The sequence below is a fragment of the Strix aluco genome, chromosome 14 (genome assembly GCF_031877795.1).
Source record: "Strix aluco isolate bStrAlu1 chromosome 14, bStrAlu1.hap1, whole genome shotgun sequence".
Taxonomy (NCBI): domain Eukaryota; kingdom Metazoa; phylum Chordata; class Aves; order Strigiformes; family Strigidae; genus Strix; species Strix aluco.
Window position 1 is genome coordinate 19995998 of NC_133944.1, and position 20516 is coordinate 20016513.

The 20516-nt window shown below is 38.6% G+C and overlaps 1 protein-coding gene across 5 annotated transcripts in view; it reads right to left on the bottom strand.

The window, feature by feature from the left end:
- The window catches only part of SLC12A4 (solute carrier family 12 member 4), a 50834-nt gene that overhangs the window by 25433 nt on the left and 4885 nt on the right, over positions 1-20516 (bottom strand). For 2 of the 5 annotated variants that reach the window (XM_074839796.1, XM_074839797.1), the window contains exons 2-4: positions 8365-8642; positions 4995-5089; positions 2730-2861 (exon numbers count right to left, since the gene is read on the bottom strand). In XM_074839796.1, the coding sequence (XP_074695897.1) occupies positions 2730-2861; positions 4995-5089; positions 8365-8536 (399 nt within the window). In that variant the 5' untranslated portion in view covers positions 8537-8642. Of the gene's footprint in view, positions 1-2729; positions 2862-4994; positions 5090-7481; positions 7635-8364; positions 8643-20516 lie in introns of those variants that run through there. The other 3 variants (XR_012625121.1, XM_074839795.1, XM_074839798.1) reach the window with 2 other exon arrangements.

Sequence of the window (20516 nt, forward strand, 5' to 3'; positions counted from 1 at the left end):
ACTATGATGTCCACAAGCTTAAGCTTAAAGGAGTAAAGAATGATGTGCTTTAACTTTGGAAGAGAGATCTCATTTTTTCAACACCCACCCCTCAGAGATTTGACCACTTCATGTGCACACCTTGTCTTTTTTTGTGTCTGTGTTTTTTTTGTTGGTTTGGGTTTTTTGTAGTTTGTTTTTGGGTTGGGTTTTTTTTTTGTCATTTGAATGGGTATGATTTGGCGGGCAGGGGTGTGTTAGGTCGCAAGAAGGTATTCACTGAGAGACCTGTCTTACCTGCTCAGATAGAGACATACATTCACTTATTGAAAGAACTGTTTTCTTCATTCAATTTTTGAATACCAGATCTAGAGTCTGCTCACCCTGACACATCAGGACAGGCAGCTTACCCTTTGTCACACTGGCTGGGTACGTATTTGCTGAGCACACCCAGTAGAGCACTCAGCAAGGAGTCAGTTAACAATGCTGGAACTTAAAAACAGAACCTGCTATCGTGCTGGGGTGGATATTCATGCTTCTGTACTAATGCTCAAACGGAAAGGATAAGGTAAGAGCAGCATGTTGATTTATACTTCAGAGATTGTTAAAAACAAATGTGTGCACAGTTTCTGGACACCTTCAATCCACAGCATTGTACAGTTACTGCTTTTGAATCTCCTGGTTTTAATGGTTATAATTATTGGCCAAGTTAATGTTCAACCTCCTCATATTCTACAAGATGTTTAAAATTTCATATTGTTTATGGCAAGAGAGGAAGAAGAAATTCAAACTACAGTTATGATATTGCAGCTGATGTAATTTATCCCGGAGACAGACATGCTAGACAAAGATTCACCTAAGGAAACTGCAGTGTTTACATAGAAAATACTGAGATATTAACACAGGATGATACTGTCACTTTTGGAATAGTTACCCAACCCATTCTACAAAAAACATCTGAGAAGTCTGCAAACACACATTTTTGGGACACGGTAAAGCAAGTTCAAGACAACCTAAGTATTAAGCCCAAACTCTATTTTACCACAGAAGCATAGCTTTAACAAGGACAACAGTCATTTTTAATGGCAGTGAAGAGTTTGAAAATATGCAAGTGTTTACATAAATTATACATATTAACACCAAACCTTACATGTTACTCTACCAGGGATTTAAATCAACTTCTCGGTTTCCTGTTATTTGCTCCATTTTTACTTCATGAAGCTATACCGCATTTGCTTTAACCAACTTTAAACTACAGACCCATCACCAAATTCTCCCAATTATTTTTGCAACAGGGAAGTAGTAAGTGACTAGCTTTCAGATTAGACTTCATCTTACCCTGGTACTCTGGTCAGGCAATCAATAAGGAATTAAACAGCAAAAGCAATCAGAAATTTCTCTAAATAGTAAGGACTGTACCTATTGTATCCCACTCCATTCTACCTTTGTTAGGGTAATAATCAATCTGCTTTCGATACTAAAAGGCTGAAAATTATTTTAGATTATACAGTAACACCATATTAACAGCTGATGCCTGACATTATTCCCACCAAAAGCATGCTAAAACAGAGACACAGCTGACATTTCATATTAGTAATGCGAAGGTAAAAAACTTTGGACAGACTCAGCAATTAGTATAACACCAAGTACCACACTAAAGAAATTCACAGTTAAAAATGTTTAAATTGCTTTTTTAATGTAAGCTTGTAGTACAAGAACAGTTATTGCACCCAGACGACCTTCACTCAGTCTTGTAATGATGTCATATTAACCACAATATTACAGCACTTTAGTGCATGTGGTCTCAGATAAAATTTAATTTTAAGCTTCACGTTGACTAAACAACTTTGTTAACCCCAGTGTAAGACCATGCAGAGCAAGGAGATGAAGTGTGAGTAAGGGAGCTGGAATCCAGTATTCAGCATGGGGTAATATGCATTCTCTTTGAGAACAATGTGCTGTTTTTCAACATTATCGTTGCCATCTCTTTCTGAAATAGCTCAAACTTTGACAGGGCAGTGCTATAAAATCTGTAGAATTCAAGTGTTATCTTATCTTTTTGGAAAACTTTATTTTGACAAAATTTGCAAGCGAACTGACAGGCCTGCAAGTGTCATAAAATGCAACCCACCACTTGAGGGTTTAGCACTGAAACACTTGCTGGACTGCCAGAGCAGTAAGAAGAGCAGTTAGAACACAGCCTTCCTGATAGAAATCTAACTACCAACAATCAAACCCTACCTTCTAATTAGTTATTACAAGGCCAGCGCAAATGGGCTAACCATCTAAATGCAGATCCTTTGGGGCAGAATTCAGTTGCCTAAGTGCCTAACACCAGAATGACTCTTGAGCTGCCCCAGGGTGTTGGATCTGACCTCCACCCACCACTCTAGGAGGGTGTTGTCTCCTTCAAGTCCTGTGTCATACCTACCAGGCTTGTAGAGATGTGTCAGATACTGCTGGGCAGCTAAAACAGCACTAGGAAAAAGCTGGGGTTTTTGCTTTGTTGTTTATTCGATTCACCGCTAAAAGCCTATCCATACCAAATGTATGCACAGTGCTTAACCACGACATCTGCCCCAATTCTTTGGTAACATCTGGTTACCTACAGACTTCTATGTTATTTCTTTGCAACACTGTCATGGCTCCTGACAGAAGTTAAGATAAAGCAGAAAGAAGTCCAGCTCCCCAAAAATCACATCGGGAATCATCCCATTCATCAGCTGGCCACTGAGAGAATCCTTACTTACTTTTGATACTTTCTTCTTCGAGCCATCAGTACTTTCTGCTTCTTCATGTTCCTTAACACCTTGGGTAAGATTTGTATAGTTGACCAACTTGCCAAGCAGAGATGACACTTTTGGTCGTATATCAAGTTCTTCCTGTGGAAGAAGACAACTAGTCAAGTTCTGCAATTCACAGCGTTTATTAAGAGTGGCTAGGGTCATGCCTGCCTTGGCATGCCTGAGGCTGCCAGGAAACACACCAGGAAAATCATACAGGGAATGACAGAATATTTCATTGTGCCTGAACCACTGATGAGAGGACTTAATTTTCTGAAAGGAGGGCAACTCTGACAGGAAGAGGCTACATCAACAGGTCTGCACTGCATGCACCCTTCTCCTTAGGTGCTGCAAAGCATGAATCACAGCAATAAAAAAGTCTGAGCCTTGGGACTGTAATAAAATGGATGTGTACCTTGCATATCTCTAATGTCAGCTTACATCAACAGATATACTTTTAAAAAGCTCAAGTTGCCAAAAAAAATCAGAGATTTAGTGATTAAACTCCAGACATTGTAGGCATGCACGCACTCTGATAATTTTATTACATTTTTCAACCTATGTCATCTAATTCACCTGGATCTAAAATCCCAAAAGCCACGAGTACAGAGACCTTACACCATTATATGCATCCCATCCAACTTCTGTGTCTGAAAGTAAGTTTAAAGGGAAAAAAGAAAAAACAAAAAAATCAGAACAAAATCATTCCCTTCCCTTTTCTCTTTGAAATTAAAACAACTTACATGTCTAATTGCATGGTAAAAACTTCTATGCAGGAAATAAAAAACAACTAAGAAATATTTCACTGTCTGGAGTTTTATCATATCTTCATGTATCATCATGAACCGTTTCTGGTAGGATCAGTAGTGTCACATGCTTTAGGCCTGATGCAGAAACTGACCCCAAATGGCAGAACAGATGCCATGAGCCAAGCACACCTTTTCTTACTCCTTCCTCTGATCTGATCTGCAGTTCACATCTTTAAAAACCTGATTACAATTCTTTGCAGAAAGAGGTTGAGGCAACACATGCTTCCTGTTCAGCTGAGCAGCACGGCCTTCGCTCTAGTACCACAGAAAAAGCCTGCAGACCTGGTGCGGTACTGTATTATTGCTTATGAAAAAGGCAGGTGTGTGACTAGCACCAGCCATGCCACAAGTGGCCAACTCTCCATGACCTACAAGTGGGTTTATCCTGATCACAGATTTACCATGCCTTGGAGGGAGGGGACACCACAGCTGGGAGCATGCTTCCAAGTCTTTTAGCTCAACCACACTGCCTGCAAACACGGCTGTAGCATTTCCACAGTGAGTTCCTATCTAGTAGCAGGTTCGTTATACTTGTGCAGGCTCGATGCCATGCAGCTGAACTCTGCAGGAGCCAACCCGGCGGGGTGTAGAGCCAGCTCCGGCTGCCCCACACCGAGTTCCCAGAATGGGAAACACAGGGTACATGTTGCCAGCGTTGCTGTGAAGCTGTAACTCAGAAGCCCAGCTGGAAAGCAGCTGCAGAGCCACACAAAGGCTCTCTGCACCACTCCCCAGCACCTGAGCTTCTGAAAACATTTTTCAGAAACTTGGTCTTTGCGCACTGTGATGTATTTGCATTTAATGCAGTGAGGTGAGGATGTGGAGCATTCTGCTGGACTTGGTGTGGCTCCAACTGGCCTCCCGCATGAGAGTCTGGTCCTCCTTACTTTCACATGGAAACAGTCATACCCCTCTGCCTCACAGTCCCCAGTGGTCGTAATACTGGAGCTTTTTTATCACACAGGGTATCTCTGCCTACTGGTACCTCAGACAACAGACACACACCCATAAAAAAGCATCTGGGGGAGAAATCTGTACTACTGACATACCACAGTTGTAATACAGGACACCCAGGCTAATTTGAGTACCTCATTTTAGGCACTCTCCTACAGAATAACATGGTCCTTCTTAATACAGTGAATCAGCCCATGCTCGTTTTCCACAATGATTAGCCCACAGTGCCACAGCTTCACTGTTTAAATTATTCATGTCACCGCTGGCACTATTATATTTTGCTACATTGTAGACATACCTCTAAACACACCGATGGCTTTTAGATTTGTCATGCAGCAAGAGTTATGTACCAACCCAGTGCCTGGAACTTTGCAATGATCTGACTTCCACTTAATATGATGTGCTTGATCCCTCCCATCTTGGAAGATCACAAATCACAGTAGAAGTACAAAAAACAGTTAGAAATTACCTCAAACAAGGCCAGATTTCTGTCATAGTAATCACCTCCCTTGACAGCTTCTGAACTGTTCAGGAAAGGACTGTTTTCTTTATGGTTGCCATGACCTGCAAAGAAAAAAATAAAAGAAGGTTTTGACAAGAGCAGAAAGACAGCTCTGCCAAGGAAACTTTGTAACCTTGACAAAAACCATAGGGAATAAACTTGTTTGGTCAATTAAATCTGTTTATTTTTAATATCTAAAGTTATGTAACATTATCAGAGATGTTACTCTCCAAGTAGAATTTTTTCTATTTCTACTTCTCCGTTTTCATTAAAATAGGATGAAAACTCACCTCAAAGTAAAATGTTCAAGTAAGGTCACAGCTACAACACTATCTGCGCCTTTATTCTCTAATGTTCCCTTTTATAGCTATTTCTTGTATAGAATGGTGACAAGTGAAAATAGTTTCTGTGTACTTAGAAATCATTACTAAAGCTAAGAGCAACTTTTGAGCAGTATGTCCAAACAGATTAGATAGATTTAGAAAGACTGAACAATTCAAAGACTAGATTCTGCTATTACAATACAGGTAAATATCAACCAAATCCCACCCTTTTTTTTGTTGGTGGCAGGGTTTTTTGTTGTTCTTTGTTTTTTTACTATGCCCACTAATCCTAGGTATCAAATGTGCTCACTTCATGATGCCTTTACCCTTACTGTATTTTGAACATTTAGACTGTGCATTCTTCAGACTCCTGTTAAGTTTTTAAGTTAAAGCCCAACCTGAGGTACAGTAAAAGCAAAGCATTCACATCTGCAAGGAACAATGTTAAAAAAAAAAAAGATAACATGGAAGATCAGTAGAGCTTTTTGTAATAAGTAGTAACTTTACAAAAAAAAAAAAAAAAAGGCACTACAGTATAAAATGAGCTCTGGAGAAAAAAAAAGAAAAAAAGATTAAATTGATTCCAGTATTCAGAAGTTCTCAGGCCTGTGGCTCCCATTACACTCTGTTTGACAAACAAAAATCCCTTTCTTTTGTGTGTAACTCTTCACTCCCTGCTCTTTCAGCCAACACAAACTACAGAGATTTCCAAGAGTATCTCCTTAAGAAAGGATCAATCCAAGGAATACTTTTTTTTTTGCTATTTACACTAAAGAAATTGAAAATTAAAGAAAAATCTTATTGTCTCAAATGAAAATAGTGCAAGTTAAAGAACTATTGTACACTGAATATATAAAAAGCAAGAGATTGAACAGCTGGATTTTTTGGTGCGTATTTTCAATGATTAAGGTAATCAATTCAACAAGGTTACACTAAATTAATATAATTGAAGTGAAAGTATCTCTCCATTTTGAGATCTTTTCTTACTGAGGGGAAGGGATGCATGGAAAGAAGCACAATTTGCTGTAAATTGATCACAAGTGCTTTGAACAAAACTGCTGGAAAAATTATATTCACAGAGGTCTTTTTAAGCTTCTGGAAGTAAACACTTAGCTGACCAAAAATATTTGTAGGCAGCAGCCCACTGTGTTTACGTGCCTATTGCTTTTCTCACAGCTCTGACAACTAACACCAAAATGTTAATTAGCAGTTGCCTTGCACAAGTGGGCTCAGCTTATTTGCTGACCCCACCTACACGTAAGAGATGTTCACGTTGCTGTACATTGTAGAATTTTTTGTACTACTAGAAAAATGTCAGTAAGCTTAGCAACACAGCATCAAAATAAAATATTTATCAACTTCAACAAAGGTAAATATTTACTAAAAATCTGCAAAAACTACTTGCTTGCTGTATTTGTTATGTCTATATTGTCAGTATGTATTTAAGTTGTGCTGCAGTCCATTCTGTCCTACTCTGGTTGAAGTACACGTGCAATTTTTGCTCAGGAAATGGAGTTATCTGTCATATAGGTTTTACTCATTAAATTGGACAAAGGTGCAAGTGATAATGACAACATCAACAGAAATACTGTCAACTTGATTCTTCAAGACTTTGGTCTGCGCAGTATCTTCTCATCATTACACTTACCAAACACAGCAAGGTCATGAGTAACTTTGGTTTGTTTTCTCATTTCCTATATACTAGCTCCGGTAACTGAATGTTTGAAAAATCAAAGTGATTTTTTTTTTTTTTAAATCACTTCTCTGCTGTCTAGTTTTCCCACATTCTTCCATCAGAAACCTTACCTTACAGATGCAGCTTACCACTGTCTCAAAAAAATATAATGGCGTTTCTTTACTTGTAATGCTCACAGAAGCTCTCGCCCTTTTTATGTATAAAATCACACTGTTGTCAGGATAACTCATACATTCAATCTCTTGATTTTTATATAAGATGACAATTGTTTTGCTCTTTCAAAATGTGAAGCCTCTCATTACTGTCATCAGTATAACCTATCCTTAGTTAAGAAAGATTACTTCATATCCTCTCACTGAGCCTGACAAAGACCAGTGACTTAAGATGAATCTTCAAGTTAACTGGCATTATTTTTTAGATGCATCTTCATTTTACCTCCAGTAAATTTTTCATAATTGGTCTCTTCAGAAGCTGGCTCTCCAGCTCCTCTCTCATTCTCCATTTGCATTTTCAAGCATCACCCAATTCCCTCCCATTAGACTTTCCCTCTGAATTTGACTCCTTGGTGAGCTTGCTTTATACGTCTTCCTGCACAGAAGAAGCCCAAACAAAGCAATAGAAAAATCAGTAGAACTAGTGACTGGAAATAAGAGCATTGGTTTTGCAATTGCTAGGGTACATTTTTCTCTCGATGGAAAAGTTCAGATTATAGAAAAATACAGCTGTCTTTTTACCACATTCACGGCACTAGCTCCATTATCCTAAAAGTATATACAGATTATGAATTACTGAAGACAATGGAAAAATAAAAGTGAACTTTCGAAACTCTATTAATCTACTGATCCAATGAAGTGCACATTAAGCCCCCTCTCAAACACTGTACACTTTCAACAGGAAGTAAAGAATGTAAGTTTTTATTCAAGTTGTTTCCAATTACATTCTACTTTAACTTCACCAATATGTAGAACTGGGTGCTGCAGAGATGTGTGCCGATTCAGGAAGAGTCCTACCTTGCTAAGTTAAATACAGCTAATTAAGTGATAGTCAAAATCACCTTCACCACAGCTGCATGTTTGGTGCAATGTCTACTTTACAGACGTGTTCTAAATTGCACTATCAAAGAGTTCACCTCATTTTCTCTCTTTCCATATTCTCTCTCCAATTTCATGACTAAAATCTATGGCAGATGACCCATTTCCTCAACAAGAATCACAAATGTACTTTGGCTGCAGCACAGTATACAATATGTATGTACTACAAGAAAAAAAAATTGTCTAGTATATTCTGTCTGCCAATGAGCAGCTTCAAAGAGACTTACTTGCATGGGAAGAGCTTGTTATCTCCATCAGTTTTGGAAGAGAGCGGAGGTGACCTCGGAAAGCTACTCCGGGGAATTCTTGCCCCAGCTTCACACGAGGACAGTTTACATTCGGAAGCATGAAGTCTCCTGGGCAAGCACCATCTTGTGACATGTGTACTGTTTTCCACATTCTTAGTTACCAAGTCTTTGGTCTTGGACAGTAGCTATGTGATGTTAGTTTTCATCATGCAAGATTGTTTTGCAAGGAACTTTTCTTAAAGAGGGAGTTATATACTCTGCAACAGAGAATAATTTACTGGCCTTAGTCCCTAATTAATGTCAGTTTTTGAGGCAGGCAAGCTATATTCCAAGTAGGTTAATGTTTCCTCTTCACTTGTTTCATTGCTTCTCAGTCTTCATTATCGTTCAATAATTAAGGCATTTTATTTCTGCATGCTACCAGTTCTCTTCCAAACCAAACAATTCTATTTGTAGCCACCACTACAATTATACAGTTTATCTAAACATCTCCACCATAGTTCCCTGAACTTTTTAGAGCTCCCCTACTCAGGTACAGACACAGGTCTGTAGAACAAGGTTCATCATCGTGTGGATCACCTGAGTTCCATAAAACATCAAAGATGGTCCATGGAACAAAACCTAAAAATCCTAAATGTGCATACTCTCATACATGCAAATACACAACCCCAGGAGACAGAATAAAAGCAATAAATAGATGTCCAAACTTTCATCTCATTGCCAAGAAAAAACACTGTGGCAAAACTGTAGCAGATATTCTACTGACTGATTTTATTTTGTCCTTCTCCAAAAGTTTTACGCTGTCTTTACTTTAAAAAAAAAAAAAAATATTAAGAACAGAGAGGATAGTGTTCACATTACTGCTCTCCTTCTAGAGGGGATTAGGCCAGAGACACACAGTTTTTCTGCTTGAGCATGCCGAGTGCAAGTCTTTTGTGCAAGCCATTGTGTTTTCTTTAGTAACTGAGGGATGCACACCAGAATTTAGAGAGAATTACAAACAAAACAGATATATGAAAGTAACTATAAGAAAGATTAGTGAGGATAAATGAAAGCTGAACAATTGGGCACAGTGAGACCATCGTAAAGAAAGACCAGGAAGCTTCACAGCGATAAAGTGTGCTCAGACAGACTACTGAAAGAATAATCATCCCTGGGAGAAGGTGGCAGGAGCGGCTGCATGACTGGACCTGTTGAGGTTTTATTCTCCTCTATTGTCAGTTTCTGAACTCCCTTAAAGAAAACCACCACTCCCCTACTTCATCATGTTCAGTTAAATAAGTAGAAATTAGTACATCTTAAAACAACTTCAGATCTTTCCATTTGGACATGACTAACTCAGAGACACGCTCACCTAGTTCTTACGGAGGCTCTATCTCCCCGACAAGTTAAGGCGTGCTGAAGGCACAGAGGGACAGTCTGAGTAGCTTTAGTCTAGCCAGCACAGATAACATAAGCGAAAAATATAGCAGAGCTAATTAAGCTGCAGTAAGGTTTAAAACATTTGGAAAAAAAAATTCCCAAGAGGGCTGAACTTTGGTAACAAACTTATGTCACTTTGTTTTTACAGGCATATATCTGAGCTAATTAAATGAAAGCTGGTAGAGGCACATACACGATGCTCATCACATCCCGAGAGGAACGCACAGACTCTTAGACATGCCTTGCTAGGCAGGCAAGCTGGGCAAAGCTCCAGCTATGGCTATGACCTGTGACAATGGCATGCGGAGTTGCCATAATCCTCCCTGCCTGAAATATCAAGAGCTAAATCTTAACCGAGGGCCTAAATTTCTTCAAAGAATTTTAGCATGAATCAGAGTTAGAACTGAAATGCTAGGCTTGACTAAACTTAAACCTGTTGGTTGATTTACCTCTTTATAACTGACAAACAGCAGATACTAGCAAACCAGCTCAAAGGACAGCCCAACACTCCACCCCTCAATGCAATTTCATTTCTGGAGCAGCATAAGAGCTAATATCTCACTTGTAATTGTACTATGCATGTACAGACTCCTTTGCGTACACCACAGTAAAAAAAAAAAAAAAAATTGTAACGAAATAGACTGTATAGCAGCTAACACCAGGGGTTTTTTGTCTTTCAGACACTCTTTTACAAGCACCACTGGCCACAAAGCCTGTGACAGCTAGGGACAGTAACTGAGCCATTTTCATGCACAGAAAACATTATCTTAAACTTTTTTTCTTTTAATTTAAAAAATAATCCGTATTTTTAATAGTCCATCTACAAATAACACTGGAATCTAAGATTAGCAATTGGAGTTGATACCAAAGCAGTTGGTGTGGGTTTCCTTTAACCTAATTTCAGCTATCTAAAGAGCAAGCAGTTATATTCAAGTAGTCATGTAGGCTCGATTTTTACTCGTAAAGTAATGGCTCAATTAACTGATCCCTGAAGTGCCTCTCCTGTACACGCATCTTGGCATGCTGCAAATTACCTCTAAAGAGAGCCTAAGTTAAATAAAAACCTAATTTATTTAATTTTATTTAATTTTTTAGTTTATGATATGCAAAATTTATCCCACTTTGGAAAGCAAGTTAGTTCTGTTCTATTTACGCTTTTCCAGATTTTCACATGTCAACATCTTCTGCAAATTTCTATACAACTGGTAATTAGGCCAGATTTCAGTCTGATTTTTTTGATGACAAAAACAAAATAGGTTTGCTACACTTACTGTTCTCACAAGACCTAGAAGCAAATGAATACACCCAAGATAAGTATTCTATAGGAAAAAAAAAAAAAGTCATAGGAACAATAGGATTGCTGCAAACAGAAATTATTTTCAGGTAGAATATTTCTTCCTTGCATAATCAGATCATCTTATCAATCACAACATTATTTTTGAAGACATTTGTTCACAGCTTTAAGGACAAAGTTTTAATATAAAAAGCTGTTCATGTCCATCTTTATTACATTTAAGGGGCTTGGTTTGTTTGTTTCTGCAAAAGAAACTGTTTTAACACAGTTCTTGAGAAAAGCGCTTTCCAGATATTAACAATTACACTACTTTCCCAAGCACTTGTATTGTGAGATAAAAGTTGGTTCCCTCCAGAAGGCTGAGCTATGTTCAGATAGCACTGTCATCGTCCACAGCAGTAAAGTTTTGCAGAACTGAGTATTGCTGAAGAACAGAAAACCCTAAACAAGTTTCTTGATAGTAATTCAAGAACCCCGATATCTCCCCATTTCAGCAGCAAAGAATTCAAGAGTATTCCTGAAGTATATCAAGGGACTATCATGTTAAGATAACTTAAGAAACATGTAGGTGACAAACTGATTTCAAATACATCCTGAATCTGCTTATATGCTTTATTTATGCGGCTCCTCACACGTGGCTGGACTAAACAAAACTCTTATTCTGTCTCAGAACTGTTACGAAACCTCCTTCTTGCTTCATTCGGGAGACAGTAACAAATTATTCAATTTACAATTATATTTTTGCAGAGATCATTATCTACAAATTTCAGAAACAGAAGTCAGATAGTGCTGCTTCTCTTAAACTACTTTCAGCTGCTTCACAGAAATCCTAATCCAACACCACTAACTGTCCAAAGTAGAGATCTTATTTAAAAACAGTAACTAAAAAAAAAAGACAGGCTGTTAGAAATGTTTGTTTCTTCACAAGGCAACACACAGCTAGCCAGAAACACGAAGCATTTCTAAAATGAAACTTCTGATCACAAACTCATTCATGGCAGTAGAACTGGCAGCTTGACATCACAAATCTGATAATGCGGAATATTTATTTTCACTTTAGCTACAAAGTGTTCAATATTATCCAAAGCACTTTTTTCATGCAAAAACTGAAAATCATGATTTATCTTTTAGGGTTTTCAAAACTGAAAACAAGAATTTCGTTAGTTTGCAGTAGCAAAAGATTGATCGTGACATTTCAAGCCCTGAAAAAAGAGTTCTCAAAATATTTTGAAAACTTTACTAAGTTCTTGGTGTTGCATGGTGGGGGGGTGTTTTGGGTGTCTTTTTTATCAGGAGTGTTATATTTACAGCAGAAATGGGAGAAACAGGAAATAAATAGCATCCAGTTAGGTAAAGCTCATTTATTCACACTACAAACTAGGCATTGATAATGAAATAACTAACTGAAATCTGTTAATGCCAGCTCACTTAAGACCTTGGGCTACCAGGTCTTTTTCACTGAAGGTGGCAGAAAACATGAGCTGTACATTCTGGGCTGACCCAGTATTTTATGAAAACAAAGGCCAAAGTTGCACTAAACAACAATCTATGCAACAATAAAGCTGTATGAGAGGAAAGAATAGCAGAATCACAGGATAGATCTTTACCTGGATAGCTTTTAAGGCAGCAAAGAGATCCTCTGTACTTTAAACACGGGCTCAAACTATCAGTCGCACTGACAACACTGAACTCTTACATGCCAAGTCCAGACACACACTTCATCAGAAACTGCAGCTTAAAGGCCAAACTATTGACATTCATGGGTATTTTAAGAATATAATGTGTTCATTCACCATTTTAAGAATACTTTAACATTATTTCACTGTTAAATTGACAGTCATTGAAGTACTGAATCTTTCCCAAGTAAGGGTGTGCTTCTTAAAATTCATTACACACTACACTGCAGATACCATGTCCATATTTACAATCAGCAACAGCTTTGGCATCTACAGAAGTGACACAAACAAAGCACAGTTAAAAGTAAATTAAAAAGCTGTATTGTTGACAATATATTAGTTCCTCTGAAACAGTTCAAAGACTGCATTTGTTTGTGTTCTCCATGAAAGAAACAGCCAAAACTTTCCCAGACAACAACCTATGCCATGGTTAGACTGCACCAGAGTACAGAATTAAGCGTACAATTAAGCACAGATCTTTGTTTCATCCCTAGATAAACACGTGTGAAGTTACTATCAGACTTCTACTGTACTTTGCAAAACTAGATTAGAGAACAGCTTTACCAATCAAGTTGACTGATACTACACAACTCAAAGGATTTAGCGATTTAATAATCCCGTGTTTCAGAAAGTGCAATGATTTTATTCTTCAGTAAAGATACACTGATAGTTTCAAAACACTATAATCCTTTGTAGGTATTAATATCAACATGACGTACTTACCCTTTAGCAATAGCTCTTTGCCATTTTCAGTAATTTGGTTTACCATTATTCTTCTTCCTGCTCTTAGTACACACTTTAGTAAATGTCTCTGTGAAGTCCTGAGGATTGGACAAGTTTAATAATATCGTATTCCCAAAAGAACTTTTTTCTGCCTCTTCTGACAAAGTGACTGCTGGCTGCAACGTTGAATGGGACTGATCTCTTTCAGGAAGCAAAAGGGTTTCTTACAGAAAACTAAGCCAGCACCAACATAATCCTGGCATTATAATCCTTTCAACACTGAGAAAATATACAAATGTCGGGATCTTACTGAAAATGCTATTTGTGAAATCCAAACCCAGTCACATTTTGGAGGCACACTGCCAGCTGTTTGCACACTTATTCAGAAAAGTGTGTGTGCCACAAATCTGCTGCTTGCTGAGTGTGGAATCAGACAGCGTTTTAAACCTGCTAATGCCACGAAAAGTATAGCTCTGTGACGTTAGCCCTCCAGGCATTTCAGCTTTCAAGTGAAAACAGTGATGTGTTTCTTTCCATCTTCAATACTTTTTAATATGATTACCCATTAATGGACAAACCCTATGCAAGCTCACCAAAAAAAAGCAACAGCACAATGAAATGGAAATTTATATAAAATACATAAGTAAATACTAACTTGTTGATTCTACGCAGTTCATAATTACCAGAACCTCCTCCATTCTGCTCATTCATAAGGAGATCCTCTGGATACCAGCACACACCACACTGAGACTTATCTGCATTATACAGTAGGTGTAATCACCAAGAATGCCTATGTAATTGAAGATGCCAAGTCACTTTTGAGAAACTGGATTTAGGAACTCACATCACTTAGGAGCTTTCATAATATAACTTGTCATTGCCAGCTGAAAAAAACACTATAAAAACAACCTTTGTACTTCACTGTAATCCACTTCAGAGATTCTTTCATGTGGAACGACTCCAAATCATTTCTCATGGCTATCCTCCCTGAAGCACTGTCCCTTCACATGCATGAAGGCACCTCAGATGCAGCACACCCTGTACCAAAATATAGGGAGAAGCATTCTAACATTTTCCCTGCCTCAGGAAAAGCCTCTTACCTTGCTGTAAAAAGTTCTCACTTTCTCTGAGAGACAGCAACATACATCTATGAGAGGAGCATGCAGATTCCATGCAATATTCAATTTGCCTTTCTCTCCGATACCAAATACAGAAAGTTGTTTTCAGCCCTATACCAATTCAGCTGACCATGGCTGCACAGTAAGAAAGATGAGAGGACAACAACAAAAAATCCAAACTCAGAAAAACCCCACAACACAGACCACAATTTCAGACGTATCTGCTCCCTTCTCCAGCTCAACATGTGCCAAAGAAACAATTGTACAGGCACAAACCACAGAGTGAGAACAAGCAGATGGGAACAGTGAGCATTAAGTCAATATTGCCACCAGCTCAAAAAACTTCCTACAGGAAACAAGTGGAAATAGAGGAGAAATGAGCCAGGGTGCTAGGTATCTCCAGACGTACAGAAAGTGCAGAAAAAGAAGGTACAATTACTTTAAAAATTTCTATGTATGTACATTCTATGAATTACATACTATACAATGTACATTAACAGACATCTACTATCCATTTGTGGAAGACAGCAGAAAGACATCTGTAATCGGTTACAGCTTATTGTGAAGCCCTTAATGTTTTAGTAAGTTTTCAGTTAACTCATATAGAAAGTGCTGAATCCAGATTCTTCTTACATTTGAGAAGTACTTTGTTCCATGTGAAAACAAAGTGTGCAAGAGATTGTTTTTAACTAAGGAAAAAAGAAAATAAGAAAAAAGACAAAAAAGAGCCAAGCTTGTATATGCTCCAGGGATGAAGAGCTGACCTTTCAGTGCGAAGTGCTACAAACAGCCAAAACCCACCATAACTCCGATCATAATACTCAAAGAAAGTGTAAGTCAGCATGAGCCATCTCCAAGCAAAGGAAGTCACTTCATCGCACTAAACATTTTAGAGGGTGGAGAGCACTCTGATATTGCACCTGATAAGCAACAAACCACAGTACTTGTAAAATACATGTATTCAAACACACATTTATAAAGAGCTCACAGGTCTTCCAAAATAGCATTAAGTACTTCACACTGCACAACACACAGCACAGACCAAGATAAAGTCAGGTATCTGAAGAAGCCACAGTGGCTTTTATCATCATTTTACAAAAAGTCAATTGGTCTGCAAGAGCATCAGAGCAAAATGAGTACAGCACATTAGCTTACAGAAACTCTTCAAGAAGCAATGGGCAACATTAGATCACTTGTCTTCTGCTGCACCAGTCAGGAATTAAATCAAGCACATGCAGCAGAATCTAAGTCAGAAGAAACTCAGGGACAGTGTGCTTACTCCTGCTAAACATACACTTCTACCACAAAGTTCAGAATACAGTGCCTTAAACGGGCAAAGGCAAAATATTGCAACTAAATTATTCTCTGTGCATTGCCTTGAGTTACAGCTTTAAAGCTCCCTTCACGTACCGTAACACAAGGCAGACAATCATCCCACTATCTGGCTACATACTACTGGGATCTACCAAACATAGCTCAACTCTATCTCCCTTCATGTTTGGCTGCAATGTCCCCAAAATTAATCCCTGACATTGCCACCACATTCTCTGGAACATACAGCCACATCAAAAGGGAACAGTTTGTGTCTGCTTAGGCAAAGTAGCCAAGACATAAGTTACATCCATGCGGGAACTGGATTTGGATAAGGTTGGCAAGAGTTGGCTTGTGATGCTCCAGAAACAGCTATGCCCTGGAGATCATGTCCCAGTACAGGTGCAGAAAACAAGTACAAATTGAGGGAAAGGAAGAGATACTGTTGGGGGGAGACAGACAAGTGGTATTGCTGATGAACAATTCATATTATAAGAATCACAGATCAGACAGTGAAAACCTGAGCAGAATAAAGATGAAAATATCCAGGAGCAGTAGGTTCTTAAATCAGACCTGCAAGACTATTACCTTCATCCTTTACATCAACTTTGGATACAAATATATACTATAGCAAGTAGTAGTAAAAGCGATGTCAGTTATATTTAGAAGTGGATTAGGAAGGCAAAGCTCCTGAATGCAAAGGTAGAAGGCAGAGGAGTAAATGTGCTGTTTTCCATCAGAGACAACAGCAGCTACAGCGTCTTCTTGATTTGCTCCAAGTCCTGACTCAGATCTGACCTCCTACATGGAAACCCAGAAGTGGACTTTGCACACAGTAACCAAGCTCTGGACTGCTCAGCTTGCAAGCACAGACAGGGTTATAACACCAAGTAGCATTGCTATAGATAATTTTATTAAAAACAATTATACTCCAGGGCATAAAAATTGTGGTTTACTGCAGCAATCAGCAATCTAAAGTATGCAAGAGCAAGTCTCAACAAGTTGGCCCTCCTTAGGAGTTACCTTAGCTCAGCAAATGAGCAACTTCTAATGGCACACTATAAAAATCCTTTTTTCCCCTTTGACATGGAATTGAAAGGCAAAAGTTTCAATGGTCTAACCTGCTTCACAATAAGGAGGTATTTGTAATGATTGAATGATGTTCTAAATCCCTCAGATAAACACAAGAAATTGCTGGGTACTGGTAGATGAAAATGAAGGTTGGCAATTGGACTGTAGGAAAAAAAAACCAACACATACAGTTTTCTTCTGGCACAATTAGCTTGAACCTATACATCGGACAGCACGCCCCTGCCCTGAACACAGAGCTCTGCGTCATCCCTCCTCTCCCAGGATCCTGTTACACAATCTCTGCTACAGTTTCCTGCAAGCCAGCTTCCAACATCAGCTTACAGCTTTGATTCTAATTTTCAAAGCAATCGATAGATTGCACCCTAATTATATTACAGACCACATGTCAGTCAATGAAAGAGTGGGCTTCTAGGACAATGCAGGTCACTTGGGTGGAGCGGGGAGAAAGGGGCAAATTAAGCATTCTGGATTCAAGGGGATGGACCAGTGGGACAAACTTCCAGGGAACATTAGGCAAACCCAGAATCTGAACACCTTTGGAAACGCTGCTAAGCCTTGCCCTAAGCAAATGAGCTTCCCCTGTTTCCTGTCAGAGCACTGTGACCACAGAAACAAAGGTGGGATGATGACCGTCCCCTCACCAGTACCAGCAGTCTCCTCCCTCACCTCTTGCCCCAGCTGCCCAGCCCAGCCTGGCACTGGCCTCTCATCTGCTCAGCAAAATGCCATTTCATTTACACTTCCGACAAGGCTGCCTCCAGTCAGCACAGCTAACCTGGCAAGACTGCCAAGTTATCAGCCTTCCCCATTCATCCATAAGCTAACTGAGTGAAAGCTCTTTTGGGGCAATTAGCGCTTTATTCTGCACTTCAAACTCCACCTCTCTGTCCTACCAGGCAGAATGAAGATCAAAAGATGACTAAGAAAAAATTCTACCACGCACCTTTAATAGCAACAAAAATTTTGAAGAGTATGTATTCCCAGAACTGTTCTAACTTATATCTCTGTTGCTCAGACATGAATTAAGACTGAAGAAAAGCAAGCAGTCTTTTTTCCAGGACAAACCTAATACCTACCACAAAATCTAAAGACCTATTACATGACTTACTAGGAAAGAAGTGCTACTCCTTTAATTCCAGTAACTTATTTTTATGGTTCAGAAGTGACAGTCTGAGACTCGGGAAACAATGTTTGAAATAAAGAGTCACTGAGGACAAACAGGCAATAGACATCCTACAAAAGAACCTGCAGAGGATGGTAGAAGAAAGGGGACCTGCACCACACAACAGCATACAAAATGCTACCAAAGCCAAAATCCAGCAAAGCTTACCCTACACGCGTTATAAGAGCTGTATTTTTCCTGGTCATGTAGACTTTTAATATTTAAAGACAGAACATATTAAACATACGTCAAGTATTTGATTTTGCTAAAAGACTAATATTATTGTGTATGGTATTTTGTTATTTTGCTTGCTTAAAAAGAAGATATTGTTTGCTTCGCATTCACTACAGCAGCCACTGTGAAAGATGCACAGTTCTCCATGCATGACAAAATCCAAGTATACTGAAAGAAATCATCCAAAGGAACTCAACTGAAAGAACAAGAACAGTACTACTCATTGCTAAGGGATCACTTGGCATCATTTACACAGATGCCTACTGAAAACTAATAGTTAAGAAAGAGGTTTTACTAAATCAAACAAAAAAAAAAACCCTGAAACTTTCTTATCTGTGAGAATAAAAATCATCTTAGTACAATTAAGAGATTCAAAATTTCCAATTCAAAGGTTACTGAAGACAACGGAAACATCCCTAAAATGTAATTCCAAAAGGCTTTAGAGCATGTCTTAAAACGGTGCATTTTCTTCTCTGTAATTCAGGTCACAGATCAAAGTATTTAAAGAAAAACCTTGAACCAACAGGTTGAAGACAAAACCTTTGATCAAATAAATCTTGCTCCCACATATTGGTGACAATAGCAATTTTTCTGTAGTATACATCAGTCTACACATTATTTGTTACATCATAGTCAAGAACAGGTGCAAATCTTTAACTTGGTCTTGGAAGGAGAAACTCACCAAATAGAGCTTTTCTCTCCCTGTGGCACTGAGCTCCCCCGTGCTGTTACATGCACTTAAGAAGAAAGCAGTGATCACTAAGTTGGATCTTCCTCAAAGTGGTTGCTGTTCTTTAACTTCAGCAAAGCCATTTATTACCTTTGGCTACATCTCCTAGTCAATGAGGCTGCAAAGGACCGTAATCTCCATTCTACATAGAACTTTAGAGCAAAAGCCAAATTTAAACTTTATATTGAAGAGCATGCAAAACCATATTCTTTACTTTTGTTGCAGTGGGGAAAAGAAAGGCAATGTCACTATTTTCTTTAAGGAAGTGAAACACTGAAGAAATTTGCAACAATACACACACAGGTCAATTTTACACATCCAAGAGAGATGTACTACAAACACAATGTAAGAAACCCAAAACCATATTTGAATTTCCTTAGAAAAGTGCAGAGACTGAATAAAAGACATAGCTTCAGCATGTAAAAAAATTCCCAAACTTAGTCTCAACTCAAGTTTGAAATGGGCACTTAGCAAGTCAAAATGAGTGAGCATTTGCAGATAGAATTAGATGGAAAATCCACATCTTTTCATGTGCAATTGCTTAGTCTTCTAAACCAGGTGATTTCTGGGAGGGAAAAAAAAAAAAAAAAAGCAGCTACAAAAGACCAGCAGAGGGTTGTTTGGGGGTTTTTTTATCTTCTCTTAGCTTTTTGGAAAAACATACAGACCCACACATACACAGCTATGGGAGTTGCTTTCAAATCACTTAGTCATATCACAAAGATCCTTCCCAGAGCTCTTCCAAATAACTGAAATACCAGAGAACCCACAAAAAGGCCCATGTTTTTCTATATTTAGCCAAGTCTCCTGGCTGCCAGCAGTTGGCACAAAGATTCCCTTGGTACCGGACAGCTGCAGCCTCTCCATCTCTGTCTTAATCACTGCACAAATTAGAAGAGGTATGAAAGACATGCTCAGCAAAAGTAACAGTTTATGCAGTAACATGAACTTTTCTCTTTTCCTAGATGAGCATTTTAATAGATGAATTAAACCTCACAACACTGCATGCTGCCAAAAGAAACCTGAGGTATCCACCATGGACTCCATGAAAATGAGCTTCTCTGAGAAATTCTTTGCTTACAGGCTACAAAGTATATACCATCTCCTTCACCCAGCCAACTGTTATAAACAGCTAATGATGTCACAAGGCACTTCTTCACTCTCATTTTTCACATACCACACTCTTATCTTTCTTTATCTGAAGCAGAAGTCCACTTATCTATGTACTTGTATTGTTAAAAACAGTATTCTGGAGTTTGGCACTGCTCAGTGCTGTGCTACTCGTCAGTTGCACAAAAAAAAAAAAAAAAAAAAACCACACCAAAAAACCCCACCATACTAGGACTTCACAGGGATGGCACTGCTGCTA